Source organism: Solanum lycopersicum, chromosome 6, assembly GCF_036512215.1.
Source record: "Solanum lycopersicum chromosome 6, SLM_r2.1".
NCBI classification, from domain to species: Eukaryota; Viridiplantae; Streptophyta; class Magnoliopsida; order Solanales; family Solanaceae; genus Solanum; species Solanum lycopersicum.
The window spans coordinates 23296422-23318203 of record NC_090805.1 but is presented as its reverse complement, the minus strand read 5'-3'; the positions used below and the strand labels follow the sequence as shown (position 1 = coordinate 23318203).

Genomic DNA, 21782 nt, shown 5'->3' with positions numbered 1-21782 from the left:
TCCTACAATAATAGCTATCATTCCAGCATTCAGATAGACCCTTATGAGGATTTATATGGGCGTATATGTAGATCTCCTGTTGGTTTGTTTGAAGTAGGTGAAGCAGCTTTGATAGGGCCAAATTCAGTCCTTTATGCTATGGAGAAAGTGCAACTCATTAAGGAGAAGAAAACTGGAGTTTCAAGTTGATGACTGGGTTTTTCTGAAAGTCTCACCTATGAAAAAGGTATTGAGATTTGGAACGAAAGGGAAGCTCAATCCTAAATATGTAGGCCCTTACAAAATCTTGAAAAGGATTGGCAAGGTGGCATATGAGTTACAGTTGCCAGCAAAATTAGCAGCAGTGCATCCGGTCTTCCACATCTCACTCTTGAAGAAATGCGTGGGTGACAAAGCCTCTGTAGTGCCATTAGAAAGTGTAGCGGTGAAAGATAGCGTTTCTTATGAGGATGTACCAGTTCAGATTCTTGACCGTCAAGTTAAAAGGTTGAGAAACAAAAAAGTCGCTTCAGTCAAGGTTTTGTGGAGGAGAGAGTCCGTAGAGGAAGCTACTTGGGAAGCAGAAGCAGCCATGAATCATGCGTAAATTCAATTTTAGAATTATGTTCCTCAGTTTGTACTTTCATTTTTAGCGTAATTGCATGTACTCAGAACTCAATTCAGTCAGAACTTAGTTCTCAGTGTTTAGTAGTGGGGTTTGAATCTCTCTCCCTGTATTTTAGCTAGTTTACTCTTCATTCGAGGACGAATGTTCCCAAGGGGGAGATAATGTAACACCCCGTAGCCAACATAGACCAAAAATTAGTTTTTCAAAAAAATCTGTAGGTGTTACCGACGGTGGCATCGATGGACCGTAGCCTGAACAACATTCTATCCTGCAGAGCCATCGATGAGATCAGTAACTCCAAAAAATTTTTGCCTAGAAAAATTGGTTAATTCTTGGAAAACAAACGTACTTACGGTTCGTAGGTGAAACGACGGTCCGTAGTCCGTGACCGTCGACCAAGAATCCTTTCAACCACTCTATGACAAGATCTATGGATGACCAGCATGGTTCGTAGGTGGATCTACGGTCCGTAGATGGAAAATTTGCAGCCAGTTAAGGGAAAATGTAGTTGGGTCAACTTAAAATGATCATAACTCTTAGCACAAAATGAATTATGTCTCATATGACCTACCCGCAGATATATAATTGCATTATCTTTCCATATCCACCAACCTTGCTAAAATAAGACCTCCGAGTAAAAAGTTCTGCCCATTTTAATAAAGGCCTATCGAACAGGCCCTCACGTGAACCCAATGACGGGGCATCGGACGCACGATGGACCGTCAGTCCTGCTTGTCGTGAGGCCCGATAGCAACCTTCCGAGGGGTCTTTTTGACCTTTCCCACTCTATTTAAAGTTATGTTATGACCCTAATCATCAGATTTTAGTGAGTTTAAGCCTAGAAACATAATTAAAACATATACAAGTCAAATTATTAAATAAAAACTTTAAAAATTAGAAGCAAGAGAGGAGAAAAAAGCTCAAGAACCCTAGTTCAAGAATGGAATAGTCTCCAGCAGTTCCAACCTCGAAACCTAAGTATTTTTCCGTGGATTTCATCCCCAAGTATATGGGATTTCAGTAGTGGGTTCCTTTCACCCATTGGGTCCTCAGTTTCAGTCATTTCTTGAATCTCTTATCATGATTAAACCTAGGGTTTCTAGAACTCTGATATAACTTCATGAATTTATTAAATATATTTTCCAAATTAGATTACCATGTTATTACCTAGATTATCGCATGTGTAGTTCTTGAATTACACATGCTAGGTCATATATTTCAGACACTTCAGATATACATGCCTCAGTTATAAACGCATACCAGATTAATTGTTGCATTCTCAGTTCGCATGTTCAGTTTCAAGCTATGTAGTATTTACAGAAAATAAGATATAATTAGTTAATTTACAGAATACATTGGGAGTAGCATAATACCGAGTTGGACTAGGGTTTAGCGTACTCAATAGTCTGAGAACTACTAGCCAAGTAGGTTTTAAGTCCCCTCTGTGGGCAATCAGTTTAGTGATCATGCCAGCATGCCTTTATACCTTTGGCAGGGTATATTAGGTCCTCTCGATGGGCATATACATTGGACTCCACATTTAGCTCATGTGGTTTTATTATCGGTTATTAGTAGCTCCCATAGTAAAGTCGGACTCTCTACATTGACCATTTATCAGTATATTCAGTTTTAACATGTTATAAATTGGTCATTGCATCTAGTTACCTCAGAAATCAGCAGATCACGTTCAGATTATTATACTTGTTTTTGTGCTTGTTCAGTTATGTTTTATTTAAACTTTACTCTATCCTACATGCTCAGTACCTTTCAAGTACTCACGCATATGTGCGCAACATCTCTTCGTGATATAGGTTCAGGTTTTCAGCATCCAGATCACGCATAGATCGATTTCCCGTTCTCCTGTTCAGCAGATTCAGTGGTGAGTCCTCATTCTCCAAGGATAACAGCCATGAGTTTAATTTTATTCTTTAGTCGGTTAGTTTCAGTTTTTGCTAGATTTAGCTGGGGCTTGTCCCCGTATTTCTAGTCTAGTTTAAAGGCTATTTTCAAACATAGTTAGATTCAATTTAGTATTGAGTTAATATTTCTTTTGTATTAAACTCATTGTTTTCAAATATCTTAATTATAGAATATGAGTATTCTCCATCTTTTCATTTTAAGTATGATTTAGCTTCCGCAACAGTTTATTATCTTTAGTATGCTCATGATCATGCCAGCAGGGTTAGCTTTGGATCACATGTGGTCCTAGTTTCCATGTCCACGTCTCGAAGGTAGCTCGGGGCATGACATTAGATGTACCTAAGATTGTTAGAATTAATTAGGAAACGTAGGTACATCACTTAGAAACTAGCTCAAAAGATGGGGGATGAATGGAGTGAACTTGCGTCCTTGACGCTTTGAGAGGGATAGGGCGCCAGGCCCAAATCTTTAGTGGACAGTTTAGGGCACTCTGGCTGGCACGGCGCCCCAACTCCCTACGGATAGAGATTGTAATGTGGGGCTGTGGGAGGTGCGGTGCATCATGGCCCTACAGATAGGTGTTCTCAAATTTTCTCCTACATTTTTCATCTCTAAACACTATAAAGTTCCATGGTTCTTTTTCCAAATAGTTAGGATCATTTATACCCTCAATTTCTAATAGATTTAACTCGAAAAACCGCCTTGAAAAATGAATCAAAGAAAAACTAGGCATTCAATAACTCAACCAACAACAATTCAACAATGTTTTTCAAGAACTTCACTTTTTATCAATCAACCAACTTGAAAATACATAAATTGAAACGAGTTTGGTTTATGGGTAAACTGATCCAAAACTAAAATATTTCACATACCTTGACGGGGATCAAGTGATGCTTCAATATGTATATCTTTTTATATTTTGTGATCAACGAAACTAACCTACAATTTGAGTTTCTTCAAATCAAAGCTAGTAAAGTAACCCAACCAATGTTTGGGGTTTTTTTCCAAGGGAGTTGTAGTGAAAGTGGTAGCTACATAGAATCCGTCCTAAATAGTGATAGCTCAAGACATTTTCGACTTAAACATAAATTGATTTCAATTTGTGACACCAAAGTGTTAAATATGAAGAAAGGGGTTTTGTCAAAGTAGTAGAATAGCAAAAATAAAGGAGAAAACAAGTACGAGAGAGTGAGAGTGTTCTTGGAGTGTGACCGCAATATAGGTTGACAGAAACTAATGGGTACATATTTTTGATATGAAAATTCGCAAGACAATGGTGACTAGGCTAAGCTTTATGTTAAAGTAAGTTTCCTCTCAGGAAACTTACCCCATATCAAATGGGCTCTTCTCAGACACCCACTCGTCTAAACTAGCCAACCTACGTCTTACCCACACCCTTACAATTAGGTAGAGGGTTCTTGGATATGATACTAGGGCTTACCCTCTCGGGTTCAACCTCATGTCGACCCATTTCTTAGACCATAAGTCTAGTGGTCTTCTTTTCGCGACCTCCCTCTTGGGTAAGCCAAATAAACATAGGTGGTTTTGTATTTTTATCTACAAACCCATTAAATTAAATCATAACCACTAAGTGAAATCACCATTAAAATGCATTTGATCCTATCATCAATTAAGATCCAACACTAATATCAACACATATTTTCTAAATGACACCCCAAGTTTAACCACACATCAAGAAATAAAAATATACTTAAAATAATAAAGAAATAAAGTGGATATAAGAGATTAAACCTCAAAAATAGCAAAGGAAGGTAAATATAGAAGACCCACTTCCAAGATTGGAAGAAAACTTCTTTCTTCAAGCTTCTGCAAAATCCTCTCCAAACTTGAGAGACTAATTAAGAACAAAGTTTCTAAAATAAGCGCATATTTTTTTCTCTCTAAATTTCTATATCTAAATAATAAAAGAGTTCAATACTTATAGGTTTCGGATTTAGTGTTGGTGGATCCATTTGGCGTTTTTAGTCATATAATCATCGAGTGATTCGATAACTTTCCCTTTTTCTGCTTTGTCGCCATTTTGGCCTTGACTTCATATCCATGCATGTTATAACGTTGGGTGGAATAAATCTGCTTCGCGGAACTATTCTGTGAAGCGCCGACTGCTTCTTTTCATTGCCTTTTGATTCACTTGATTCAATGCTCACTTGCCGTAACAGAAGGAAAAATTTTGGTATACGCCGTATCAGCAAGTGTGCTTGTCTAATGCACACTTTGAATCTTTAGATCTTTTCTTCCATTTTGAGCAGAAGTATCCATACTCCTTCCATATCCCAACCACCCAAAACATTGAAGTTTTGATCACATATCGAGATAAAATACACAAGCAAAGACACTATTTGCGTTATAATAAGTCCCTAGATGAGTCCAATTTGAGGACTAATCCATCACCCCCGTGGAATTCCACTCGCAAAGCTGACATTCTTGGCGCATTCTTGACTTTTCTTCCTTCCTTTCTTCTTTTCTATCTCTATGCACCCTAAGCATAATTATAACTTTTCCAATCTTCTCTAAGACTTGTTATTACCCCCAGTGAACCCCTAAAATGAAATAGGAAATTAATTGGTGAAAGAGTGGTTTGTCCTTCCCTTAATCTAGATTGGGACTTTGCTCAATCCAACAACCCGAATTCTGAAATGCATTACTCACTCATACGATATCGAAATTGTGCAAACTCGGTGGTGTTGGAATGATTATTCCAAGAGCTTTTCACCCATATCCAGAAGAATCTCTAACACATCCTTATATAGAAGTTATGGCCGTTTGAATATGACCAAAACTCAGTTTCTTAATTTAGAGAAAGTTCCCAGATATTCCCTTTTCTTTCCAAAAATTATTATTTTTAGTTTCTTAGCTTACTCTTAGCTATTTCAAGTTACGACATGTTACAACATATGTATGCAAATATAATATATCTCATCATCAGATAATTCTTCTAATATACTTCTCATATATTTCAGTTCCATCATTCTCCCATTTGTCCTCCTTATTTGTTTAATTTTCATTATCGTCTCATTCTACATTATCAAATGATTAATTTTCCTCATTCTCGGATATTTCTTCCTCAACATTTAGTATCTCATCACCGAATACTTCTTCTAATATGTATTGAGGATGTTGTAGTGTGGTTTCCAATTCAGCATCAACTTGGTGTTGAACAATTGCAACATCATTTTGATACCTCACATCTAAGATTTTTTTAATTTAAATTCTTCCCACTGGCTTACTTTTATAATAGTGCACCAATCAGTTTTGTCTCTAGTAAATTGATGTGAAGCACAATACACTTGTTTAGCATTTTTTGCAAAAATAAAAGGATCATAACTTCTGAATTTCTTGCTGTGCTTAACTTCAATTATATTATGTTGATGGTCCACCTTTTTGCCTCTATGTGATGGGTCAAACCACACACACCAAAATAATACAAGCTTCTTCTTAGGCCAACCTGAATAGCTTAGTTTAGTAATCTCATGAATGACACCATAATATTCAACAGTTTAGCTAGTACCATCATCATCACCTTGTATGTAGATACCGCTATTATTTATTTTCTTGTTCCTAGAACTTTTTAGTTTGAAACTTAAAACGATTGACACAATACTTATTCATTGGTAGTACTTGAGATTCATGTGGAGGTGCTACTTCTTTCACTAATTGCAAATGTTGGACACTTTAGTATTCATCGTAAACCTACGTGATTCTTAATTCAAGTAATATAAATAGTATAACATAAATATATTAGTAAATTCTAAATTATTGCCTAGTAACATAGTCATTAACCCATTTGGGAAATTTTGTATAGATGACTTCATTAGCCCATGTGTTTAAGAACGACCTGATCATATGTCAATCCTAACTTAGAAACCAAACGCTTTGCATAATAGAAGTTCTTAGATATCTTAAACTCGAGATAAGCTATTTCACCAAAAATATAAATGATTGAGTCCACGACCGCATTACGAACATTCTAATCTTATTTAATATTCATTAATCTAACCGCAACTGACAAAGCACAATGCAAACTCCTTTCGCATAATAGACGACAAGACTCTTTTAATTCATCATAGAAGTGTCTTTTTTCTTCGTCACGAGCTTCATCAAAATTTTGTTTGGATTCTATCTCACCTTGAAACCCTAAAGTAGCATTGATCATTTCATGAACCCTATCATGTTCAACTCTATCTTGTTCAAGCCTAATTTGATATGTTGTGCAAGCATATTATATTCATCTATAACCATCAAATTATAAATCATACTATCCAATCCATATCTTTTCCCAAGATCAATTCATACAAATTATCTAGGCTTAAATCCATTATGGTACAATGAACAATAATTGTATCTGGTTTGAAAATTTTTAAGCACTTACATGCACTACAAGGACACTAGCCAATCCCTTATTCTTGAAAACATAAAGTGTCATTGTATGTTCAATATAATCTCTAACACCATCAATAAACTCAAGTTTTAAAGTAACACCAGTTTTCTAATGTATATTATACATCGACAAACGATGATCCATCTACAAAAATATAGATTTTCAGTTATATTCTATATTAAGTTTAACAATTAGTTTGCTAAATTAATATATTGTTGATATATATTTATAATAATTAGTTAATAATTTTAATTAAGTTCAATTACTACATTAATTCATCTCTAAAATATATTTAATTTTATGTTATAAAAGTTGAGTTTTTGGCTAAAAGCATCGCTGAAGTATGACCTAAACTTAAAGTACATCCCTGTGTTAAAAAACATCCTTGAACTATTCAAAAAAAAGTTGCAAGATTCACCCTTCTTTCTTTTTTTAAAAAGAAAAAAGAAACTCACGCCACAAACAAATAATTTAATGTGTCAAATCCAATAAATATATGTACACATGGTTAAGCAAGTCGAGTTAAATGATTTTTTTCGAAAAAAATATTGAGAATTTAAATAAATTAGTTATATATAACCTTCAAGTTCTAGTTCAACTAGTTCTAGTTCAAATTTGAAGTTAATTAATTCATATTCAATTTCTAAACTTAATTATATATAAATTTCTAATCCATGAAATGGTTATATTCAAGTTCAAGTTCATATGAATGTTATAAAACTACTTAAATATAAACATCAAATCCAAGGTTATTAGTTCTATATACATTCAAGTTTTAATAATTTCAAGTTTTCGATTCAAGTTCATATGTAATTTCTAAGCTTAGCTATATATTCAAGCTAATTAGTTCCAAATTCAACTTCAAGGTAATTTTAACTAATTCAAGGTCATATCTCTAATCTATTAAATTAGTCACATATAAACATCTAATCGAACAATTAATTATGTTTATATTCAAGTTCTAATTCGAAAAAGTTAAACCCTCATATATTCATTGATGACATTCAAATATTAAACATATATATTCATGATATTTAAACTTTATCAACACTTCTTCTAACTAAAAATTAACAACATAATTACTAACAATCATCAAATTTACAAAATCTCAATTCACAATCAAATTAAAGATTTCATGTTCAAACTACTACTTACATAAAAAAAGCCTAATTCATTTGCTAACAAATACAATTAATCATTAGATAAAATAGAAATTCAACAACTAATTAACAAAATCAAACAATATACCAAAAAATGAAAAATTTTAAAACTAATTTGATGAAACTCTAACCTTAAATTAAAGGAGAAAGAGACAATGGATAGGGAGGGTGGCGGTAGTAACAACGGAAATGTCAAAAGCAGTGGCAGCGGTAGGGTTGGAGCAGCGTAGATGACTTGGGAGATTTTATAGAGAAGGAATAGACAGTGTAGAGAAGAAAATGGGAAAAATCGCGTCTAGAATATGTAGATATTTTAAAGAAAGTGATGGACAACATCTCTATGTCCGTCGCTTTTTTTTTAAAATCTTTGATCAACATGTTGACCAAGCAATGATGGACTAAGAGACACTATCCCTCATTTTCATCCAAAGGATCCCTTATTTATGTCGTTATTCCAGTTTTATTATTAGGATGTCATGGATCTGCTCCTGACGTCCATCTCAGTTATTAGAGGCTTCATAGATAGACATTAGTAATTCATGAGTCCTTTTCAGTTTTAGTTGTTTATTTTTAGGACTTGTGTTTCCTCTTTTGCAAGTGGATGTTTTATTTACAAAATGTTCTATGTATTCCTTTGATACATTTATTAAAGTTATGCTTATGAGTTCATCTTATTTATGAGTAAGTCTTCCGCTATGATTTGAGCCAGCTCAAGGGTTTTCTTGGGGACACAATGGTTTTCGAGTGTCGAATGCATCCAGGGTGCAGGCGTTGTACATAACAACATAGCTCAATGAATCAAATAAAATACAAAACAGGGTAAAAGTAACTATCCATGAACAATACGAAAATGTTTGAAAATATCCTTCATTCCTTTTTTTGTCTAAAAATATCCTTTTACTCATCTTTTCGATCTAAAACTTTCCTTCCGTTTACCCTTTTGTCTTCACTATCACCCGTGAAACTAACAATACTTCTTTTAACAAAAACATTTATTATGTCTCATTTTGTTAACTTACTTTGCTCTCAAGAAGTAAAACTTGCTTCCTGTTACAATTCTGTCCAATCAGCTCTCAAAGAAGTCAAATTCACTTCTTGTTTAAATCAACCAAACTAAATTCAACCGAAAGAATTCTACTCTAGTACTTCTTTATTCTACATTGTTCAACTGTCAGAATAGTTTGTGTCCTCGCACTTCTTAACTCTCTTTTTTTTAATTTGCCCAGATTCTTTGTTCGTACTTCTGCCTTGTACTTTTATAGGTATTGAATTTAGCTTGACAATTTGTATAAGGAAAGAAATTAATATTGTTTTCTTTTTTGAACTTGTGTGCCTCCTTTCATTATTTTTGATAGGCTCATCTGCATTAATAATGTTTTCCTCTTTGGACTCAAATTGCTATTTAAAACAAAAACTCTTTCTTTTTTATTTTATTTTCATGAGTCAACTCCTTCCCAGTTCTCTCATTATGAAATTTTGTATTTTTTCTGTGAACTTGGTTCCCGTTTTCATCATCAAAAGAAATTTGAAGGCTTTGCTAAATCATCATAGAATTTAGAACATAAGTGCTTAAATCTAATTTTTTTCAAGAGAAGCCATTGTACAATCATAAAACTGGTTGGGTCGTATTTCATACACCACGCACAAGTCTTAAAATGAAACAAAACATAATAAATAAAAATCATCATGATTATGCCCTTGAAGCATAAGGACTCACCTATCCACTAAATTTAGATGGCAACACAAACTAGTCACGAGTGTGAGGAGGAGAAGCATCAAACCCTATATTATAAAATAATATAGGCACAAGTATGCATTAGTACATGTTATGATCTAAGTATGGGTATATGCATAGAAACATAAACATGCCCATGCAGAGATTTTAAAAATTATATGGATTACTCAAGCTAAAACATAATAAAAGTCTTTAAGAGAAATCACAAATCATGAATTAGGATAATGTGTACTTAAAATAATTTAATAATCTTTCATAGTATCATTCAAGGTGATATAGTTCTTTTGGAGGTATATAGCTTTAACCGATAATAGACCATGTAAGCTATGACATGGAATTCAATGTAACTCCAAAATCGAGAACGAAGAGTCTACTTGCTAATGTAGAAATTTCATATCATCTCATAAAGTCTATGTGGATCCACTAGCAAGGTCATTTAAGACAATCCTATGGGTCACATAGTTTGGAACGAGAGGTGACTATTAGACACAACCCTATTTGAGCCTCCACGTCAAATTACTTGTTACGTCCGGAGCCTACACCCAGGAAGTGGCTGGCACTCGAAGAACATTGATGCCCCCCAAACGAACCCTTGGCTTGTCTAACTTAACTAAAAAGGAATTAACTCAGATAAATTAAGAAATATAGCATGTTTTAAAGAAATACTTAATATAATAATTTGGCCAAAATGGCACCTAAGTCTTAATACTTGAACATATGAAGTTATAAAAACAAAAGAGACTCTAAAAATAAACTACTAACTGTCTATCTGTCTATGAAGACTTTAATAATTGAGATGGATGTCGAGATAGACCCCACAAAATCCTAAATAGCTAAGCTAAAAAACAAAGAAATGGATGTCCTTTTGAATGCAAGGAGGCTCACCAAGTGACTGCGAAGTTCTTAAGTGGATCAATGGTGTGCTGCATGATGATCCTAGTTACCTGCGTATGCATCATGAAACGAAGTAGGCCAATAGGAATCAGTACATTAAATATACGAGTATGCGAGTTGGAATGCTAAACAACGACTTAAGCTTGAAGGATTCACATGAACTTACTTGGCTATGCTCAACTCAAGAATATGTTTAACTCAAAGTATCTATATAAAGCAATTTATAACACATGTGATATATATATATATATATATATATATATATATATATATATATATATATATATATATATATATATATATTTATGTATATATATATGTATGTATGTATGTATGTATATAAATCTTATAAAAAAATTAAAAAACATAGTTCATTAAAAAACAGCAATAACAAACTCCACTTTACTTATCTATGTAAGTAATTTAACTTTTATGGGAGATTCTCTAACCGACAACCATAACTATGAGCCTATATGATGATACAATATTTTACCTCAGGCTGCCAAGGACCATCATATAGCTTGCCATCGGTATATGACCTTACTTAACTTAGTGAATCCACTGTTTTAATTTATGTGATCATCTAAAAAGTATGACTTGTTAGCACCCATAATATCTTCATGGTTTACATGGAGAGTTGAGTTAATATGAACTCTCATACCCATATCGATGCTCAATACTACTCCAAAAATATACTTTGGCTCATGCTTGTAACAAAACTTATTTCCTTTTGGTTAAGATAATTGAATAGACCCTATAGCTTCAAAAGTCTCCTTTATGGAATCAATATTCCTCTTTTTTTTCAAAAATCTTTTGGAACTCTTAGTTTCCTTTTTTTTGTTTTACTTTAAATGTGAAAACATCTATAAACCTTTAGGGAATACATAGTTCCCCTATAAATTTTAAGAGATGAACTCAACTCTTACACTTTACTTCACTTGAACATAACTCTTAGGGGAATACTTAGTTCCCTAATTGCTTTTGAGAATTTAACCCTTCCATAATAGCTTTTGAGAATTTAACTCCACTCTTTACTCTTTGTTCAACTTGTAACTTGAGCCTTAAAACAAAGTCAAAATGATTGTTTAAGACTCTTTGAAAACTTTAAGGACATACTTTGACTTACTTTTTAACCTTTAAACTTGACTCTTAGCTTCTTTGACATTGATCTTAGTTTCCCTTGAATTAAAGTATGAATTCAACGATCATGATCTCATGTTTATGGATTATTTCATGATGTTTAGATGTAGTTTAGATTGTTGGAATCAAATAGGAATGATAGGTGCATCACATAAGAACTAGTACAAAAATATAAGGAATGAACGATGTGTCTAGGGGGTCTTGGCACTCTTCGAGGCGCAGAACACCATAGGCTGTCGGATAGACTCTAATATGATGCGCTCTGGCAAGCACAGCGTGCCAGGGTTTGTCAGATGGAACCTCCGACTTTTCTTCTCCGTTTTTCATCTATGAACCTCCTAAACTTCCAGGGATCCCACTCCAAACATTAAGGAACACTAAATTCCTCACTACTTAATAGATCAGACACCAAAACAGTCAAAAAGCATGAATTAACTCTACTAGAGATAAATTACAATTCAACCATTAAGAATTTCACATTTTTTTGTAAGGAACTTCCATGTTCATCATTCAATAAACTGTAACTTGCTGAATTGAATCAAATTGGGGTGTGATTTAAAGGACCCAAAACATAATGATCTAACATACCTCGATAGGGATCACCCATGACGAAATCCACACAACGATCTTGGCATTCCTTGAAGAATTCTTCATCATCTCTTCTTTTCTCTTTTTCTCCAAAGACCTAAGCATTCTTAATTTTTATTAAACTTAATTGGGACTTGGTTTTTACCCTTTAATAGCCATTTAAACGAATTAGGAAATAATAGGGTTAAAAGATGACTTTGCGCTTACTGAAATCCGGATTGGACTTTCCTTAGTCAAACAATCCAACTTCAAAAATTCATATATCCCTCATACGACCTTGAAATTTCACAAACTTGGCGCATTGGAAAGATCTTCCCAAGAGATTTCCTTTCATATAAACAACTCATTCAAACTCCTCTTGAGCTGGAAGTTATGACCATTTAAAAATGACCAAAACTTACTTTTGAAAGCTGGAGATTTTCCATATTTCCCTACTTACTTTCAAAAATGATTATTCTTGATTTCTTAGCTTATTATTAGATAATTCAAGTTAAGAGATGTTGAAATATCTCTCCCTTGGGAACATTCATCCTCAGATGAGAATTTTTTCACAATGCTAAGGGTAGTAACATCCGTTCAATATTCAACAACAACAGCAAGTAATAACATTCTTACACAGTCTAATAACGTGCAAGGAAGAGATTTAATACCTTGATTCACATTCTCTCCGGTTATTAAAGAGATGTGGTTATCTCTACTTCATGTCCTCCTCAGCTTCCCAAGTTACTTCTTCAATGACTTGGTTCCTCCAAAGGACCTTGACTGGAGCAACTTCCTTTGTCCTCAACATACAAACTTTCGATCGAAATTCTAAACCGAGACTTCTTCATAGGATAAGTTATCCTTAATCCTAACATTCTCAATTGAAAAAAATCAACAAAGGATCACCCAAGCACTTTTTCGACATAGAAATATAGAATGTCAGATGAACTGCTACTAACTCTTGGGGTAGCTCCAACTTATAAGCCACACTGCCCACTCTTTTAATGATTCTATAAGGTCCAATATACCGGGGAATAACTTTCCCTTTATTACCAAACCTCATAACACCCTTTACGGTTGAAACTTACAGATATACCAAATCATCCACCTCAAACTCTAATTGTCTTCTTCTAATATCTATTTAGGGCTTCTGGCGACTCTATTACGTCTTCAATCTTTCTTGAATCACTTTCACCTTCTCCATAGCTAGTTGAACTAGATCTTGTCCTATCAACACTGCTTTACCAACTTTGAACCATCCAATTGGAGATCTGTACCTTCTCGTATAAAGAGCCTCATATGGAGCCATTTGGATGCTCGAATGGTAGGTGTTGTTTTGAGCTATCTCAATGAGAGGTATGTGATCATCCCAATTACCTTTGAACTCGATCACACAAGCTCCCAACATATCTTCTAAGTTCTGGATAGTATGCTCTGTTTGTCTATAGAATTGTGCAGTAAATTCTCCACCGAATAGGTAGTATTTATGTACCATCAAGAAACGGGATAATTTTGTCATTCTACCAACAATAACCCAAATAAAATCATGTTTCCTTCAAGATCCTTGCAAGCCTATGATGAAGTCCTTATTAATCATCTCCGATTTCCATTCGGGAAGTTTTATATTCTGATTTAAACCTGCTGGCCTTTGGTGTTCTACTTTCACTTGCTGTCAATTTTGGGCACTTGGAAACAAACTAAGAAATATATTTCTTAATGCCTTCCAACTAATATACCTCTCTCAAGTTATGGTACATCTAGGTGGAACCCGAATGGATGGAGTATCTTGAGCTATGATCTTCCTCCATGATTTTTTCTTGGATTTCATCCACCCTTGGACACATAATCTACAATGATACTTCATCACACCTTCTCCCCCTTCTTCAAAATCCAATACTATATGCTTATGAACATTCGCCTTTAAGTCAAGCAAAATGGGATCTTGGTCTTGCTTCTCTTTCACTTCTGACACTAACGACGACTCAGCTCCATTGGTCACCACTATTCCTCCTTCTATAGAATTCATAAGTGTGACTCCCAAACGTGCAAGTATGTGAACGTCTTTTTCTAACTCCCTCTTTACTTCTTCAACATGGGAAGTACTTCCCATAGACAACCTTCATAACGCCTCACCAACCACATTAGCCTTACCTAGGTGGTAAAGAATACTGATGTCATAATCCTTGACTAATCCCAACCACCTTCTTTGTCATAGATTGAGTTCTTTATGAGTGCCAGACATATTTGAGGCTCTTGTGGTCGGTGAATATGTCAACATGAACACCATACAAGTAGTGCCGCCATATGTTCAAACAAAACACTACTGCAACTTATTCTAAGTCATGTGTTGAATAATTTTTCTCATGAACCTTCAACTATCTAGAAGCATAAGCTATAACCTTTCGATTTTGCATCAATACGCAGCCCAAATAAACCATAAAACCTTGAGTTTATTCCGGTAAACTCAAAACTGACGTGGTCGTCAATCTCTTTTTCAACTCCTGAAACCTTTTTTTCACAAGATTCAGACTATAGAAACTTGACAGTCTTCTGAGTTAACTTGGTCAAACGAGACGATATAGATGAAAAACCTTCAACAAATCTCCTATAATACCTACCAAAACTCAAGAAACTCCTTATATCAATTGGAGATGTGGGTATAGGCCAACTCTGTACTGCTTTTATCTTCTGAGTGTTAACTCTAATCCTATCACTAAAAATAATATGACCCAAAAGAGCCACAGACTTTAGCCGAAACTCGCACTAGGAGAACTTGGCATATAGCTCCTTATCCTTCAAAGTCAGCAAAATAATCCTGAGGTGACTAGCATGATCTTCTTCTTTCCTTGAATACACCAGTATCTCATCAATGAAGAGGATGACAAACAGATCTAAACAAAGTTTGAAGACTCTGTTTATGAGATACATGAATGTTGTAAATGCATTCGTCAAACCAAAGCACATAACCAAAAATTCATAATCTCCATACCTTGTTCTAGAAGTTGTCTTGGGAACATACCATTCCCTAACTTTCAACTAATGATAGCCTAATCTTAGGTAAATCTTGGAAAAACAAGAAGCACCTTGAAGTTGATAAAAAATATCATCTATCCTTGGAAGAGGATAGTTATTCTTGATGGTCACCTTATTCAATTTGAGTTAGTCACATCCTTAGGGAACCATCTTTCTTTCTCACAAACAAGACCGTAGCACCGCAAGGTGAGACCCTTTTTCAGCTGTTCTTTCAACTCTTTTAACTGTGATGATGCCATCTTGTATGGAGTAATAGATATAGAACACGTATTCAGAATGATGTCTATGTCAAAGCTATCTCTCTTTCGGGAGGGACTCCGGGTAGACTCTGGGTAGATCATCCGGAAAAACTTCTGGAAACTCATTCACTATAGGAGCTAACTTAAGAAAAGGTACCTCAACACTTGATCCATTCAACTCAGACTAAGTGATAAATACACCCCATTGAAACTAAGTTTCTCGCCTTTATACGAAATGAAACGACCCTTAGGCACTACTGAACTACTAGTCAACACTATGACTGAACATTAAGAATATGGATCTTGACAACTCGAGTTGTGCAATATATTCATGCATAACAGCCATGGAGCCAGGCAATATTTTGAAAGACATCAAAATCTACCATGTCTAACTCTATTAAATCATCCATGGTACTCTTGTGATTGATGGAAATAAGACAATCACGATAGACTCTTTCCGCTAGGGTAGACTCCCTAAAATGAGTAGAAACACAGAAGGGTTCACAAAATTTTTCAGAACGAATCTCAAACTGATTTGCAACATAGGGAGTTACAAAGAATAAACTTGCTCCTGGGCATAACAAAGCATAAACATCAGAAGTAAAGAATTTTATAATTCCCATAATGACATCGAGAGAGTTCTCTTACTCTTGGATGCTAGTGATTGCATAAAGATGGTTTTCCCCTCAACCGGTACCAAAAATGACTCCTCTAGATACAACCCTATCTGGTTGAGAAACTGATGAAGATTGAGCTATATTGACCGAATTTCCACTACCTTTCTTATTCTTAAGGCACTCTCTCATGAAGTGACACTGTTAAACACACTTGAAACAACCTGTCTGGACATCACAACATTCACCAGGGTGGGTTCTACCACACCTACTACAGGAAGAATCACAACTACCTCATTGTGTCACACTACCTTGGGACTAGGCTCGCCTAGCTTTAAAGTTCTGTTAATTTTTACCATTGTACTCACCTATGTTTCTAGGCGTAGGTGCATTAGCATATGATGGTGCATGCCTCTTTTATTTTTGAAATCGTGTTTGAATTACACCACTCTTTTGTTGACTAGACTCACTCCAAGACTTAACTTTCTTGTTTACATATTCCTCTTTATCCCTCAGCTTCTCCTCTTAAACTTGTTGCACATACACTATGCCTTGATATGTCCATATCACCTATAAAATTGCAGCCCTACCTTGTTTTCTTGAAGCACAATCAAAATCGACGACAAAAAAACTAATTCTGCTCCTCATATCCTTCACCATAGCGAGACATTTGGGTGAACTTAAATCCATACCTGTGCACACTCAAGCAATCTTGCTTCAAAGTGTGGAACTCCTGTATCATTGCTTCCTTTAGTTCTCAAGGAAAAATCACCCCAAGAAGGCTTCTTCTAAGCAAGTTCAACTTGGATGTAGTGTATCCTCAACTCTGCCCTCCTTCCATTGGTCAAACTAGGTCCTTGACACACTTTTCAGTTGATATGCAACTAATTCAAACCTCTCAATATTAACCACATGTATCACCTCAAACACTTTCTTCAATTCTTCTAAAAAGTGGTTGATCTGGTGAAGCTAGGAGGATTCATTCTCATAAACTCACGAACAATCAAGTTGTCAGCCCCTTCTTTCGAGGTTTTCTATGTTGCCTAACATGGTTGGTTACTACTTGACTTAAAATCCAAATAGCTTCTAAGAACTCAGCATTGGTAACCTCTCCTTAGGGTTGCACATCTAATCCATTAGGTAACTCTTGTTCCTCAACATTTCTACTGGATGGTTTACCTCTGACTGATCTTTGTGGAGCCATGTAAATCTGAAACACTCGCAAGCACGAATTATAGAGAACTTTTTAAAGATAAACTCTATCGTACGAAAAGAATGTGAAGAAGTGAGATGTTCCTAAATGTTGTATCCTCCTAATCATAGATGTGGTACTCTTCACAACGATGACTAAGACTCTAAAGAGATAAAGCGTGTTTTAAAGAAATACTTAATATAATAATCTAGAAAAAATGACACTTACGTCTCAATACTTGAACATATGAAGTAATAGAACAAAAGAGACTCAAAAACTAAACTACTAACTGTCTATCTGTCTATGAAGCATCAAATAACTAAAGATGGATGTTCGGACAGACCTCATAACATCCTAAAGAGCTAATCTAAATAAGAAAAGATATGGATGTCCTCCGAAACTCAAGGAGGCTCACCAAGTGACTACGGAGTGCTCAACTTGATCAATGGTCTACTGCGTGTTGATCCTAGTTACCTACATATGCATCATGAAAAAATGCAGGCCAACTGGCACCTGTACATAAAATGTATGAGTATGCGAGTTGGAAGTCTAAACGACGACTTAAGCTTGAGCTGATTAAAATTAAATTATCTTGGCTCTCCTCAACTCAAGAATATGCTTAACTCAAAGTATGCATATAAAGCAATTTAAGACATATGTGATATATATACAACTTGTAAATTAATTAAACAACTTAGTTCATTAAACAACTGCAATAACAAATATAACTTTACTTTATATGAAAGTAATATAACTTTTGTGGGAGATTCTCTAACCGACAACCATTATTGTGAGCCTAAGTGATGATACAATATTTTACCTCACATTGTCAAAAACCATCCTATACCTTGTCATCGGTATAAGACCTTACTTGACTTAGTGGATCAACTAGCCTAACTTATATTATCATCTAAAAAGTATGACGTGTTAACGCTCATGACGGCATCATGGTTTACTTGGAGACTTGAGTTAATATGAACTTTCATCCCTGCATCCATGCTCAGTACTACTCCCACAATATACTTTAGCTCATGCTTTTAACAAAACTTGCTTCCTTTCGGTTGAGATATTTTACTTAACCCTTTATGTTTAAAAATCTCCTTTTTGGAATCAATGTTTCCCTCTTTTACCAAAACTCTTTTGAAAATCTTAGTTTCCTTTTTTACTAAAACATTTATAAACCTTTAGGGAATACTTAGTTCCCTTATAACTTTTGAGTGATCAACTCTACTCTTACTCTTTACTTACTTGAACTTAAATCTTAGGGAATACTTAGTTCCCTTATTGCTTTTAAGAATTTACCTCAACACTTTACTCTTTGCTCAACTTTTAACTTGAGCCTTAAAAAAATAAAAATGATTATTGAAGACTCTTTGAAAGTTTTAATAACTTACTTTGAATTACTTATTAACCTTTAAATTTGACTCTTAACTTATTTGTCTTTGATCTTAGTTCCCTTGATTGGATTATGGATTCAAGGATCATGATCTCATGTTTATGGATGATTTAATGATGCTTAGATTTACTTTAAATTGCTGGAATCAACTAGGAATGATAAGTACATCACTTAGGAACTATTACAAAAAGATAGGTAAAGAATGAGGTCTTCAAGGGGTCTTGGCGCTCTGAGAGGCGCGAGAGCGTTAGATCATGTCAGACAGACTCTGGTCAAAGGCGCTCTACCTGGAGCAGCGCGCTAGGTCCTGTCTGACACAGCCTCCTCTGGGGGAATCTAGCAGGCACGACACCCCAGGGGTTGTAAGACCGGACCTCCAACTTTTCGTCTATGTTTTTCATCTCTAAACCTCCTAATCTTCAATGGATCCCTCCCCAAAAACATAATATCACTAATATTCTTAATACTCAATATTTTAGACTCGTAAAACATCCCAGAAGGATGAATCAAATCTACTAGAGATAAATTACAATTCAACCAACAAGAATTTCACAATTTTTTGTCAAGAACTTCCATGTTCATCATTAAATAAATTCTAACTCGCAGAAGTGAATAATATTGGGGTGTGAGTGAAAGGAAACAACACAAAATTATCTCACATTTCTCGATAGGGATCACCCTCGACGAAATCCATGAAATGATCTTGGCTTTCCTTGAAAAATTCATGATCTTCTCTTCTTTTCTCTTTTTCTCCCAAGTCCTAAGCATTCTTAATTTTGTTAAACTAAAGTTGGGAATTGGTTTTTACCCCTAAATAACCTTAAAACGAATTAGAAAATACTAGGGTTAAAAGACAACTTTGTCCTTACTGAAATTAGGATAGGACCTTCCTCAATCCAACAATCCAACTTCTGAAAGTCATATCACCCTCATACGACCTCGAAATTTCACAAACTCTACTTCGTTGGAAGTATCATTTCAAAAGATTTCCATCCATATAAAGAACTCATCAAAACTACTCCTAAGATTGAAGTTATGGTCGTATGAAAATGACCAAAACTCACTTTTGAAAGCTGGAAATTTTTTAGATTTCCCTACTTATTTTCAAAAATAATTTTACTTTGTTTCTTAGCTTATTCTAAGTTAATTCAAGTTAGAAGATGTTACAATACTCTCTATTCTTAGTGAAATCCTTATAGAACAGATAAACTTAATTATCAATTCATAACATTTGGAAAGACAATAATCATAATACCAATCAAAATCATAAAGTCGTATAAGAGAAACTCCTTACAAAACCATGATTTCGTAACTCAGTTTTCTACACACTTACCTTCCTAAGCATCTAAAATAATGATTCCCTTTCAAATTGTGAGAACTTTTCACAAATAATTTTTAGTTAACTCAAAAGTATCCTTGAATCATAACTTTATCCTTCCATAAAACATGAATAAAATCTTTTATCAATTCATGATCATAGTTCATAATTATTAGGTGAAACTAAAAGAATAAATCATGGAACATATTTAATCAACTATAAATCATCTAATTAGATTGTATCAAGCATAATAGGGTATATTGACATCAATTGAATCATAATTAAAAGGACCCATGGAGATTGACATAAACCCAAATTGAATTGGGTGAAATTTATTAAGGATTTGAGTTCTTTTTTAAATGATGGATGAAAGTAATACATTACTGAATTTCATATACCATAATAGAGAAATAACAAAAACATGGATATTGAAACCTTAAATCCTTTGAAGCCCTAGCTTTCACCTTGGAGCTGTTATAAGAATTTAAAGAATAAGTCTTAGGAGATTTCTTTTAACAAAATTGAGTAAATGAGAGGATTCAAGCTAACTTTAATGAGTAAAGATGATTATATAGTATTTATGTTTCAAAAATGATGTAGTTTAAGGGTTTTGGTGAAATGAAAAGATCAAAGCACCCATAATCAAAAACTGCAAAACTGACCTACAGTTCATAAAATTTCAATGTCCCATACTGGTTGGTCGTAGAATCACTTACTTGGGCTTAATGTATTGGAAATTCCTGCAAATCAGTCCTACAAATCGTCGTCTAATCTAAAATTTGTAGACCTTACCCATAGTCCTCAACTTTTATTCCAAAATTTCATCATATTTCAAAACTACTAAAAATCTGCTAAAATACAATAGACTGAAAAGCGACTGACGTTGTTGCATAGAAAGCTACGGCCTTTGTCACGCTGTCTATCGCTTTTTAATAAAAATAACAATTATTTTACAAAAAATGACAGACGGCATCTCCTAGTCTGTCATTTTTTTCTCCTGACTTTTGCATGAATTTTATATAAAATTAATAATTATTTATTTAATATAAGCATAGACGTTGTTCTCCTTTAATTAAAAATAATTATACATAAATTTAATAATAGCAACGTTGTCCTTTGCTTTTAAATAGTTTTACTTTACCAATTAATATTTTAAAAAAGAGACGGATGGTGTCTATATGTCTGTCGCTTTTTGGTAAAATTATTTGGTCAACTATTTAATTAAAAGCGAAGGACATCATCTCTATGTCAGTCACTTTTTCGTCAAATTATTTGGTAACAATTTAATGAAAAGAAACGGACTTAGAGACATTGCCCTTCGCTTTTCATGAAATATCTCATACACACATACGTGATTTCCCCCCATATCCTCCATTTCTCATTTCGCAAACTCTCCTCTCCTTAATTCTCTCCACTTCACCACCGATCTGCTGTCAAAACCATTCACCGCTGTCCGTGGAGTCACCATCAACTTCGTGATCAGCCTCAATTGGTTTGCACCCACTCCCTTTATCATGCTCAGAGTAGCGGCATAAATGGACAATAAACAAAGAAAAACTAAACTA

At 34.4% G+C, this 21782-nt stretch overlaps 1 protein-coding gene across 1 annotated transcript; it reads left to right on the top strand.

Moving 5' to 3' along the window:
- Window positions 1-217: 217 nt before the first annotated feature.
- On the top strand, window positions 218-586 carry LOC138349285 (uncharacterized). Its single transcript, XM_069299605.1, has one exon. The coding sequence runs from the start codon at window positions 218-220 to the stop codon at window positions 584-586; it is 369 nt and encodes a 122-aa protein (XP_069155706.1).
- Window positions 587-21782: the final 21196 nt, after the last annotated feature.

Bases quoted from the DNA above. Each gene is read 5' to 3' on its own strand.
- LOC138349285 (XM_069299605.1), top strand. From the start codon at position 218: ATGAAAAAGGTATTGAGATTTGGAACGAAAGGGAAGCTCAATCCTAAA.